Source organism: Pleurodeles waltl, chromosome 2_2 (assembly GCF_031143425.1).
Source record: "Pleurodeles waltl isolate 20211129_DDA chromosome 2_2, aPleWal1.hap1.20221129, whole genome shotgun sequence".
Taxonomy (NCBI): Eukaryota; Metazoa; Chordata; class Amphibia; order Caudata; family Salamandridae; genus Pleurodeles; species Pleurodeles waltl.
The window spans coordinates 495457416-495470643 of record NC_090439.1 but is presented as its reverse complement, the minus strand read 5'-3'; the positions used below and the strand labels follow the sequence as shown (position 1 = coordinate 495470643).

At 41.9% G+C, this 13228-nt stretch overlaps 1 protein-coding gene across 1 annotated transcript in view; it reads right to left on the bottom strand.

Annotated features, from left to right (window-relative positions):
* Window positions 1–13228, bottom strand: part of ENOSF1 (enolase superfamily member 1) — a 289050-nt gene that overhangs the window by 176897 nt on the left and 98925 nt on the right. The window contains exons 3-4 of the mRNA XM_069219981.1: window positions 11475–11590; window positions 9032–9118 (exon numbers count right to left, since the gene is read on the bottom strand). Coding sequence (XP_069076082.1) covers window positions 9032–9118; window positions 11475–11590 — 203 coding nt within the window. The remainder of the gene's footprint in view (window positions 1–9031; window positions 9119–11474; window positions 11591–13228) is intronic.

Sequence of the window (13228 nt, the reverse complement as noted above, 5' to 3'; positions counted from 1 at the left end):
TGTGGCAGCGTTCTGGATGAGTTGTAGTTTTTTGATGTTCCTAGTTGAGGTGCCGACGTAGAGGGCATTGCCGTTTTCGAGCTTGCTAATGACTAAGGCGTGGGTGACGGTCCTGCGACAGTCTGCTTGGATCCATCTGAAGATCTTCGTTCCACTACAGAGTGTGTGCCAGCAGGAAATCCGACAGAGTTTACCTGGCGGGTCATGGATAGGGAGGAGTCGAGGATTATTCCTAAGTTGCGGGCGTGCTCAATCGGTGCAGGGGGGGCCACTAAGGGATGTGGGCCACCAGGATTCGTCCCAAGCTGAGCTGGCGTTTCTGAAGATGATGAGCTCAGTCTTGTCGAAGTTGAGCTTGAGGCAGCTTTCTCTCATCCAGGTGGTGATGGCTTCCATTCCTCAGTGGAAGTTCTTTTTGGCCATGTCTGGTCTTCCAAGAGGGAAATGATGAGCTGTGTGTCATCGCCATATGACACAATGTTCATACCGTGGCTTCTGACAATGGCAGTGAGAAGGGCCATGTATACGTTGAACAGTGTGGGACTCAGTGAGGATCCTTGGGGGACTCTGCAGTTGACTCCTGTGGGTCTGGAAGTGTAGGACAGGAGTCTGACCCTCTGCGCCCTCCTGAGAGGAAGGAGTGGATCCATTCTAGAGCTCTTCCTATGTCGTGGAGTCTGGTGCACAGAGTGCTGTGGGAGACTGTGTTGAATGCTGCTGAGAGGTCGAGGAGTATGAGTGCTGCTGTGTGGCTGCGGTCTAGGAGTAATCGGAAGTTGTCGGTGGCTGCCAGGAGGGCTGTCTCTGTGCTGTGGTTGCTGCAGAAGCCGGCCTCAGAGCTGTCCAGGGAGTTGTTGGCTTTGATGAAATTCCGTAGTTGTGCGTTGATTGCTTTCTCCAGTACATTGGCGGGCAGGGTAGCAGCGAGGTGGACTGGAAATTCTTTAGTTCTGATGGGTCGGCCGAAGGTTTCTTCAGGAAAGGGCATATTTTGGCGTGTTTCCAGTCCTCGGGGAAGGTGCCCGTGTTGATGGAGCAGTTGATTGTGTTCTGGAGTTCTGGGGCGGTGGATGCGCTGACTCTGATGTATATGTGGTGCGGGCAGAGGTCCAAGGGGGCTCCGGAGTGAGTGCTGTTCATGATGTTGAGTGTTTCCTCTGTGGTGAGTGTGGAGTAGTAACACAATTAACTTGTTTAACAAAAACAATGCAGGTCGCAGGAGCGATGAGGCAACATGGTTCTCTCCTGTCCCTGCTGCTGTTCCTACTGAAACAGCATACACATTGAAGTGTCATCATTGTCGAAGCGGTTCCGACGTGCAGGATGAGACCGCCAGACCTCGACTTGGACCCAGCAAGCCCAGACCTGTGGTCTATTCATACTAAAAGGGAGCTTAGCTCCAAGCTCATATGGAGCTCCTGGGACATGACTAGGTGTGCATGCGGGCGGCTACTCTTGATGAGGTCAGCGTGACAGGGGTTGGTGTAAAAATTTAAAATATGTCTGGAATGCTTTCGTCTTGAGCCACATAGTGTTATTTATAGGGGGTGGGGTGATTTTTAACACTGTTTCTTACTAGCACACTTTAGGGTGCTTGGAACTTTTGATACATCACAGAGGAGTATTACTCTACACTGTCACTTTACAGCATACACCGGTGATAGTGTGAAAAAAACGATCACACAAAAGAATAACACCAGTGTTTCCTATTCTCTTCCACAGAAATACTCTAATGGAATGAAGGTGCAATAAGAAAACACGTAAGTGACGAATTGCAAACATTTCCGCATGCCTTAGGGTGCATGTCTAGGTCCTGAAGAAAGCCATTCTGGCCCCTTTGGGCAGCAACGAAGATTTGGCTGAAACATATCGACCACAACCAGGGATGTGAGAGGACATTAATCCTCAGAGCACACCGATCACTGTTTTAAATCTTGTCATAAAGGCACCGGAATTAAAATACACCGTCTTGGTGGGTGCCCTTAAGACAATTTTAACTCACTTCTTGCACTGACTCTTTGGAAAACCTGCTCCGCTGTAATAAGGCATTGAAGCACACCCCTGAGATGCAAGGCATCAGGGGTGAGACCTCTATGGTGAAGCATGCCACAAACTAGGTTGGTGGATGAGGGGTCTTTTAATAAGTATAAGGTACTCTTATCACTAGGAGGAGAGTAGTCAGGTTACGGGATCATGTGGCACTACCTCTATTTTGTTTATGCATATGGTTATAACGTTGGCCAAACTAAAAGACTAGGGATGCTTGATAAAATATGATAGGGACTTTCTTAAGCTTTGCCCGAATTTCCATAACTGTTGGTTGCTGAGCTATTTATAATACTTATAATTATTCTAATACACTTGATTTGCAGACAAATAGTGTGTGCGTAGTGATTTCAAGGTGTGGTGGGCTTTATATTTTTCACATGTGCATGATAAATTATTTGGCAGGTTTGCCTGATTCCTAACACTCCTTTATACTACAGCCTAACTCAGAAGAGGTGGAGTGAGAGGCACCGGCCAACTCTCCTTTCCTCTGATAAGGTTGTACTTACATTTTGGGGCTTAGGGTATCTATTGGATATGACTGTAATAACTAGTTACAACATGTTAACACTTTCCAGTGCTGCGAATCTTACTTAATCGTGCTGTGTGATATCTAAAGATTCAGGAATTTCATCTTGGAGAATCTTAAAGAGCAAACATGAAACTATGTTCTCCATATACAAATGCAAAGTGCATCAGTTATGGTAGTGTAGGATAGTGGATTATTATTTTAAAAGAGTTCGAAAGCTCTAATGCAAATTTTTTATTAACTAACTTACATCAGGCATTTCCGTAAATATGCCTACATTTATTATGATCAGGGCAATGGAATTATGATGCAAAGGAAAACCATTTATGGAGGTATGACTGACAAACTTATGCAGAAAATGAAAGGCAAATTGTGCAGCAATGATGGGCAACCTATGCATGACTAATCAAATAAGAGATAGCAGAAATAAATATGTGACCACTATGATGGAAATGCCCAATAATAGAAGCTCATTCTGTCAAACTGTAATCTGAATGAATAAGCTAATATGACCCAAAGACAAATTTGGGCCACTTAGTTCTCTAGAAGTTAGCTGGGAAATCTACAAACACGATGAAGGAGGCATCGAATAAATCAACTGTCAATGAACCACTGGTAATCATTGACCAAGAAACTCTGAAGAATTTGGTTCAAATTCACATCTTCGTGAACACAGCAGTACTGTACCGAAGGCTTGAGTCTGAGGAATGGGTGAGTTTTGTTAAACTGTTTGATCCAGTGTTTCAGCAAGAAACTGACTTGATGGCCCTCTGGCACCTATATGACTTATCAGGCTTTTAGCAAACCAACTAGCTCTTCAGTTAAGGGCCACTCGAAAGGTGGATTAACGATTTGGCTATTTGTAACACTGGGAACTAGAGTCTGCAAATTGCCAACAAATAATCATTATGTTCAGGCTCCTTATGAGTTGACCATGAACTGTGTGCATGAGCTAATAATGCTGCTTTTACACTGATCTCTCCATTCACCTGAAGCACTCCATATCTTTTAAACTCTCTGTATATACACAGAGAACATTACCCTTGTGACTGAAAACTGGTGACTTTGGTGCCAGAATTAATTCAATGTGGGAGCCTAATGAAACTCAAAAAAAATGGGCTACCATAGGTGTTAGACCTGACAGTCTTTGGTGTGGTTTCCCCCATATTTTCTGCCTTCTCTCTTCTTTTTAGCTGAAATCCATTTTTGTTGACCTTAGGACTCTAGCACTGGTGGCAGAGTTAAAGTGCATAAAGTGTTTGTGCTCACTCCTTTAAACATAGCAACAGTGGCTTACACCCAATTGGCACAGTTATTTACTTATACTTCTATAGTAAAGTGGTATTACATGTACCCATGGAGTGTAAATTAAACGCTACTAGTGGGCCTCTAGCATGGATTATGCCAGTCACTTGCATAGCCTATTAAACATGCCCCAGGCCTACCACTGCAGCCTGTGTGCAGTTTTAAACTGCCAAATGTACCTGGTAAAATAAACCTTTTGCAAAGCCTAAGCCTTCCTTTTTAATACATATAGGTCACCACTAAGGTGGGCCCTATACTGCCCATAGGGCAGGGCAGAGGCGGTGTCTTTGTATGGGCGTGGGGTCTCCGCCCCTGTAGCTGTTCCCTTATTCATTATTTTTTTTACTAATTAAATGCAGCCTACCTGCTGCTGTAATTGTTGATCCTTCAGACAGCTTCTGACCCTTGCGCTGCGTGAGGATCAGGCAGTCACAGCACTGACAGGCACAGAAGGGTTGCGACATGCGGGCAACATCGAGGAGCACTTGATGGGATGAGAAAGATGTTTGTGTGAATTTCAGACACACAGGTAGCCCAGAAGTTTTATTGTTAAAGCTCTGCCCTTTTCCTTCCAACGCATTTGTCTCTGCTTGTTTGTTCCACATGAACACTATTGGAGAAAAAGGTTTGCAGTCATCTTCGGGATCGGATTGGGTCCAGCGTGGCCAGTTAATTGGTAGCTAGGGCGAGGGTGACCTGTTTCTGCATTTCTGCTTTGATAGAGTCATGTTTTCAAAGCACCAGCCTCCCAACATGGATTAATGAATTGCTTCAGTGTGCTGGCCTATAACGTTTTTCAAGTGCACCATGCAACTTAGCATGTGTGTGCCTTAAAAAGTGTATTGATTTTCCCTTTGCTACTCATGCGTAAGAGTAGTGAGCTGATAAGCAGAGCTTGCATTTTTTTTAAGACAGTATTTGTGTTCTCTTTTACCGCATGTGCCCAACCATTCACTTTCCAATCCAACATGCTTTTTTTGTGTAAGTCTTCATCCCGAAAATGGAGAACTGTAAATACCAGGCATACCTGTAGGACCTTTATTCTTTTCAAACATACTGTAGCAGTTGCCTTGCAAACACCTTTAGGCCTGGGTTTGTAATGAATATGCAGTTAAATCATTTCACACGTTTTTCAGTCCCCACAAAAGTTTATTTCAAATAGTCGCAGTTTTGCCTCTTAGGTATTTTATTTAGAGACCTTGTTGCTCTCATCTGCATGTTTTCATGCAGAAAATAGTCCAAATAAAATATTGCCTACTTTGATGATTGGAAACAATATACAGATTGTGTAAGGTGTGCAATATGTTCTTATACTGCAGAAATATAACTATAAGATATAGGATCAAAACAAAAGAAACACACTTCTAACCACCTACCTTACAAGATGTAGCAAGCTACCCATGTAGGCAAGTGCTTTAATGCTCCAAAAAGGTAGTAAGCACTATACAAATATTGCAATGCATTACAATCAGTATGTAAAGGGAAATGAAGTAAGGTTGGCAACAGCAAGAGAGGAAGAGTGATGTGGATAAAGCAGGACAAGGAGAATGAAGGAGGGCTAAACTGAAATGTAGAAAAATTAGAAATTGACACACACAGGGAAGGGAGACACACAAAATGAGAATAGATAGAGAAATGCTCTGAATAATACAAGCTTTTCAGAATTTGTAATGGAATGGTATCAGCTAACTTGGTGTGGCAGGGCATGGAGTAAGGAACACAGTAATGGATGGATGGAAGGGTACATAATGGCATAGAGGGTACAGAAGTGGGGATTGATTTTTGTTCCTGAATGCCATCCACAAAACTATTGTGCTACAAGAACATTATAGGTAGGATATCAACTGTGAAAATATACCTCAAGTAAGTATACATAGCTGCTTATAGATTTACTATCCTTAATTCGAAATCTGTGCACTTTGAGACACCCACCCTGAAGTCCCATAGTGACAGTTGCTCTCATTCAGTACACTTGCTTGTATGGTCTAATTCAGGATTTCGTCTTGCGCCCCACCACTTTCAAAATTCACCAGCCACCACTGGGGCAGGGTGCAGTGTATTTTAAAAATTTAACATGTACGTTTAAGTTTTACAGGCCTCCTTCTCCAAGTAGATAACATTCAGTTACCTTTTTACATTTAATAAGGCCTAAGTTTTGATTTGGAACACGCAGAAATGTCGTGTTTGGTTTTGTCATTCAAAATCCTTATTAATGCTTGTCAGATTTTAAGTCAACATTTTGAAAATGTCACTTTTAGAAAGTTGGCATTTTTTGTCCTAACCATTTGATGTCTGCAGCCTGTGTCCTGGATCACATGGCTCTGATTAGAATAGCAGTCAGCCTTTGTGTATTCCTCCCAGACTGGGAGACAAGGGGGGACTACTATGTGGCAGGATGGAGCATTTAGCCAGGATGGTTAGGGCAAGCTGTTTTCTTCCCCAATTACATTTCAAAAGGCTGCCTCCTGCACAGTCACAAAGAACTTGACACCAGTTGTTTGTCAAATTTGAACTCTTGGAGCCTGGGCAGGGGAAGGAAGAAAATGTCCAGAACTAGATAGGTGGAGAACCTAGATGTTTCTCTCACTTCAAAGGCTGGCACAAGGTATAGGTATTGGACCCTCAGACCAACTCTTCAGTACAATCCTGGCACTGTGGAAGAATTCAGAAGTACTTCCTTGTGCTCAGAGGACTGCCCTGCTGCTTGAGACCTGCTTTCTTTTTCAGAGGACTGCCCTATTTGTACAAGAGGGCCGCCCTGCTGCCTTAGGCTTGCACTGTTCTTCAGAGATCTGCCCTGTTGCTTGAGGCCTACCTTGATGCCTGAAGGAGAGAAGACATCTCCCTTTTCCCAGGAAGACCTGAGTGACTCCAAGAGTCAGCTGGTTGACTTCCTGTTCTAAGCTAAAGGGACACAACAAGCTCCAGAGTCCTCCCTGCAACTGTTCAGCTGGTCTGCTGAACTGAACCTCCAACTGGACCTGTCTGAGCCCTGCTGGCCACTGCTAGAGTGAGTCCCTGATCCCCAAGAGGCATCTCCACGTGTCATGGGCCCTTGGTTAGCACCAGAGTGCACAGAAAGTCAGGTTTTCAAACTGTCGCAATCATGAATGGTCCCATTCATGGCAAGACTCTGCAGCCCATGATGAACACCAATGTGAAGCTCTAGTGAACTCGATTCTTCATGCTACAGAGGCCGCCAGTGATGAACGGCAACACAACATTTGCACTTCACCCTACAACAACAATAGCTTGCGCTGATTGCCAACGCTAAGCTCCTGTTAAGTCGAGGTGTTTGACTGGATCTTCGTTCTACAGCGACAACTGTCTGCGATGCCTGGCCTGCTCTTTGGACTATATCAATGACCATTTGCAGTGCTTTCCTTGCTCCTCGCGGCCGCTTACACTGCAAACTGGACTTTTCATGCCAGACTTTAAGAAGGTAGCTTTTTCAGCTGTACTAACCTGGTCTCTGTATCCGCTCTGTGCTCCTTCGTAGTCAGCCTGAACTTGTTACATTCCCCTGGTCTAGCATGAAACAGGCTGCATATTTTGCTGTTAGAAGTAACTTAGTGAATGTAAGTGGAACTTTTTTGAGGGATCACCCAGCCAGATGAACCTTTGGAGCAAGAGGAACATGTTGTAGCTTTATATCTTAGATTATTTGTTAAATTTAATCAAACTCTGCTACAAAATTGTGGCAGTCTAAATGCTTTGCGTGCAATTATTGATTACAACCTACTATGTTTTATTTTACTTGTCCCCGTTTGAAATTATGAATTCTGTAAGGCTAATAATTCTCAGAAGACAAAATGTTTGCAACAATAGCAGGAGACTAGAATGGGAAACAGTGATCAGGAACTGTGAGGCGATCCAAGGATTGTGTTATGATGTGTTTGGATGTGATCTCTGAGCTTGAGCACAAAAAAGGAAAGTTGTATTGGTCTAACCACAATACCAACACAATATTGAGTGTAGTTTATCAACTACTATTACATCGTCAGGGTAAGTAAACATAGATACGTTTAAATTTAATATATATAACTCCACATAAAAATATGGTGAAGAGTTATAGATGTTCAAGGTAACCAGATGTGGAGTCACAAATAGTAGCCATACTTACCTATGTATGTATACCTAACTTGATGATATATTGGCAGTAGATATTCTAGAGATTTTTGCAGGTTGATACCCTGCACTCGACATTGTGCTAGAAGGCCAAGGAAAGAAAGAGCTGTCTGATTTGGGACAACCCTCTTGCTCTGGTAGGACGTACATTTTGAGATATCTCAGTGCTCAGCCTTCAAAGCACCATATTGTAATGCCCCTCTGCAGCCTCTCACTCCTTTACTCAGGAAATATAATATGAATGATTAGAAGTGTATGTGGGGGGTGCTCAGTTGGTGAACTTAACTGAGAGGATGTGACACAACTGGTGTAAGACAGACATCATGTTCTTTGGGAAGTTAGTGGGTTGCTCTCTACCTTTACAGTGGCCCCAGTTGACCATCATAGTGGTTGGGTACACACCAACCTTAAGGTGTGAGTGCCAGGGCAGTGCTAAGTAGTAATGCAATGTGGAGGTGTAAGGGGCTTATAGTGTCAGAAAGTGTGCGTTAAGCAGAATGGAAGTGAGTATCTGGTTTGTATGTAAGTTCCTACATAATATGTGTTTCAATGCACCCGAAGCCAATGTTTTGAGATACATCCAGATACATAAAGAGGTGAGACTTTCGTATACCATCCTGTGTATTTATACCAGTAACTAATTCATACTCAATAAATCGGACCTTAGTGCTGAAAAAGAGCACCAAGAACACAAAGTACAATACTAAGACGTTGCCAGGTAAGGCACTTCATGCACAGAACATGTATACAACTCCCGCACAAACACCACACTTCAAACACCAAGCAGACACAGTAGAGAATAAGCACAAAGGTTAACATAACCTCCACAAAATGTGCAAGGCAACATACACAACTGATATTTCAATACATAGTGCCTATTAGAGAGAATGACTATCACGAAAGATGAGCACCTCTCCTTTGTAAAATGAGTAACCACACTCACATTTTAAAGTAACAGGAAAGCACTGCTTCACTAATGAAAGGATTCAATAACTTTACAAATGTCTGCTCTTAGATGTTCACCTTGCCCTCCTGTTTAGCCCACAAATCCCAGACAGCATTGAGAACGGCGGATGTAGCAAGGTGGATAACTCCCTTCTCTGGGCCAATCTGTAAAAAGAACATAGGAAATTACAGCATAGATAAGAATACACCACAATATAACACACTTGTTAAACGTGCCTACACAAAAGGATGTAGGAAATATAAGATTGTGTTCTCATCTGTGAAGCTAAGTTTCAGAATGAGTGACCATTACCAGACCTTCAATTTATTAAAGACCGCTGTCTATCAGATCCTCTACTGCGATTCACAGTCAATACATGGCCCTTGCTTGTGACCCACAGGAAATTCCAAAACCTGGCTTCACTGGTGCCGTCACAAAGCTTACAATTTAGCAGCAGTACCCAATCATATAAAATCCAGGACATGTTTACCACAGATCACTTTAAGATTGATTGGACTGCTTGGACCGCTGAACAATCTTTACTGCCTCAGATATAGTGCTTTCATCCTTGTCTCCAATATTACATGCTACTGATAAACAGTGAATAGTATTATTCCGATAAGGATTTTATTGATCCACAACTGGACTTGGTCAACATATAAATTCAAACTCAAGTAACATGTTAGAGTTAAATGTCGAGGACATTAGGCTTCACAATAAAGACTGACAAATATCATAATGAAACAATGAAGGTTAATAATAAGTTTAAAGGCATTACAGAAAAGATAAGTGGCAAAGTGACATTTGTCATATAAAAGCTTGAAGCTAAGCATAAAAATGCAAATCAATTACGGAACATAGTATAATGCAACTCAGTACATTGTTCAGAGATCCTATATCAGACTGACATAGTGCTGTCAGGAGAAAGTGAACCCAAACACCCATTAAATAAGACCCATTTTGTATCGCAAAATACAATAAGGCATATACATTTTGGTGTGAACGTGCAAACACCCCCAAATCCAACCCAAACGGTCCAGAAATAGTGGTACAGTTTGCAATCACACGTGTCAACACTGTCCCACAGACTTAAAATGTCCATCCCTGGTGCTCCTGTGACACCATATACTAACAAATTCTGAAAAGAAGCCAAGGTTAAGTTCTCATGAGAATCATAATGTGTTTCCCATAGGCGAGGCCTTGAGAAAGCATTCACTTTCTTAACACAGCATGAGAATTAAGCTTGAGAAAGAAGCACCATGTTGTATATGAAAAAATGACATTGTGTTTCAAAACATTTTTTTAGAAACTAACAACTGTGTGCTGAGTGCATGGTGGTAAAAGGAAAGAAAGTTGAGTATGAGCAGGAATAAGATGGGGGTGATAGCAACATCATTTTGAAATTGAGGCCTACATAACCAAGATTAACATTAAAACCTTTCACAGAAAAATATCTCAAATCCATTACGTTAATCACACCATGTAAACACAATTATGCATATTCATTAAAACCATTGCACCACGTCATTTGGTTTGGTCTCAAATTCAGCATTTTTCTCCATGGCATGCTGTTTGAAAGAGCCACTATTGCCAGTGTGAATTACTTATTTCCCACTTACCTTTCTTAAGAGCTCAATAGCATGTCATTCATTCTATTAAATGCCCTTGTATTTTAGACAAAAATCTAAGTTACCCTTTAACTTTATTGCAGGTAAAATGTGCACGTACTACAAATCAGCAAAAAAACGTAACTACAGTAACCATTTAAAATCAATATCATCAAGAGGTGCCTCGCTAAGCCAAAACAGCCATCGAAACACTAATCATTAGAAAACTAATCAATGCTGATATCTACTCACAGGGCTTCTCAACCCTATGAGAATTATTGTGTACTTGCTCTTTAAATCTAATGTCTCTACCTTGCTCTCAACTTAAACCAGAGTAATATTCAAAATATGAACACAGGTCATCAAAGCAATCCAATCCAGATTTCTGCCCCTTCCCTATTCCTCCAAAATACTTTCTATCTCTACATCCCCCGCCTTCCAATACACTCTCACATCCAGCACTGATGGGCCAATGCGATCCTTGTTCTTACTTACTCAGCCTCTCTTTCTACCTCTCCATTGCAGTATCCTAAACTAGGACCTATTGATCATCACCTCCATTAACACCTTCAACTTGCTCCTCCACCATGTGATGGGCCAATATACTTATAAAGCTCCAGATTTTGAGAATATAGTGCTCCTACCCACTGTGCTGTCCCTGAACATTTTGCTTTTCACTGTATCATATTGTCGGTTTCCTACAGACCAATTCTCAACTACACCAAATGGATTCTGTAGTTAGGCTACCATATTTATTCTAATGTACCTTGTAAAGTGTTTCTAATACAATACATCTGTAATAGAGTTTCCTTCTTCTTTCTGTCATCCTGCCCTCAATATGTTAGCACTTTAGAAATCTCATGTTTTCAGAGTGCAAGGCAAACATTGTAAGAGATGATAAAGTATACATCACCCATCTGAGCTGCCCATCACTGGTAAGCTGACGATAGAATCCTCTGAAATTACTAACAATTTCCTTGAGGTCTCTGCCAACCACATGCGTGGAGAGGGCATCTATGGCACAGACAACTGAAAGACAAAAAACATTAGATGACCTATGTTTTTCTTTTAGAACTTGTATTGCATTGTTTATCTTCCAGTAAACTACAAAAGACATGGTAGTCCAGATTCTCTTAGCTGTCAATTGCTTCTGTGTTCTTAGAGTCGTCTTCAGCCAACCCAGCTATTCTAGACAAACATGCTAACCATGGGGGCTCCAGGGCCAGACTGGCGCATAGGACAATCAGGTAGTACCTGAAGGGCTGGTCTGATAGACTAGTGTGTGGACCGGTTTTTGTAGCTTTTTGTGGGCCTGTTTTATGGCCAGGTGAGGCAGTTTTTACCATAACCATTTCCTGCAGGAAACACAATACCATGCAGTCTCCCATCCCTTGCAAAATGCTCATACAGCGTGTATTTACAAGTTCAAAACTGGCCTGATTTGTGAATGTGGGCCACTTTTTTTTGCTATCTGGTTCGATAATGGGGCCACTTTTATTTCAGTGCCCTGGGTTATTTTTTGTTCCAGTCCAACCCTGGGTGGGTGCTGTATTTTCTCTTTTGCACCTACAAGTTTGGTTGCAAACTCCAAGCATGTTAAGTGCTTATTGCGAGCTGTAAAACTGGAACTCGTAAAAAGCAGCCCTCTACATGGCTTCAGCTGACAGATACATCCACGGAATGATTCAAGGAATAGAACCCAGCTTTGTGACTGATTGCCTTATGCTTTTGCACAGCAAAAAAGGCATTTCTTTCAAGATAGAAAAATGGTCCCGATTTTAAGGGAAAATGTATAAGCAGGCAGATTTACATCAAGAATCCACTCAGTCTGCCCATTTCCCTGCACATTACAGATGCACAGGTCTTCAGGTTCATCAGTGCTTTTTCCGTACTATTGCTCCCTTTGTCTGACGCAGACACTTTTGAGTTTGTTTAATGTTTTATCCTACAGCACCTCGGATGGAAGCTCACTCCAAGCATTCATTACTCTTTCCTTGAAAACTGATTAAAACAATAGTGCTTCTGATCATGTTCAATTTTCAGTCTTACATTGTGATGTCTAACAGGTCTACAAGCAAAGTGGTGTGTAAACATTTTTATGCTGAGCGCCCCATAACATCGCCTGTAAACACAGATTGGGTGCTCTCCCTCTCCAAGTGACATAACCTGCTAAAATGTTTAATGGTAAACAATACACTTAAAAAGTGCTTGCATAGCATCTGGATGAGCAGGCAAGACCTAGCTCAAGGAAAGTGGCATATGGGTAAGTCTAGATGAGGCTCGACACAATTGTCATAGGTGAATAAATATATTAGAAGACACACAAAACACAATAAACAAAAAATATGTAATCCAATACAATGCAGTCTTAAAACTAGGGACCTTTTCTGTGAACAATATATACTGTTCATTATCATTAACAATCACGAACATCAACACAATCCTGAAAGCAAAAGCAAAATATAACAACAATGTAAATTCAGCAACACTGGAAATATTACATAATTTTAGCAAACAAACACTGAGCATAGTTGGTAACTGGCAGACACAGCCACCACTCAGACACCCTTGGTAGTAGTTTATTGGACAACCAACAGCAGCAGGATCCACACACCTTAGAGTCCAAAAGGTGTTCAACAAACTGGAAAGTATACTGCCTTTTACATC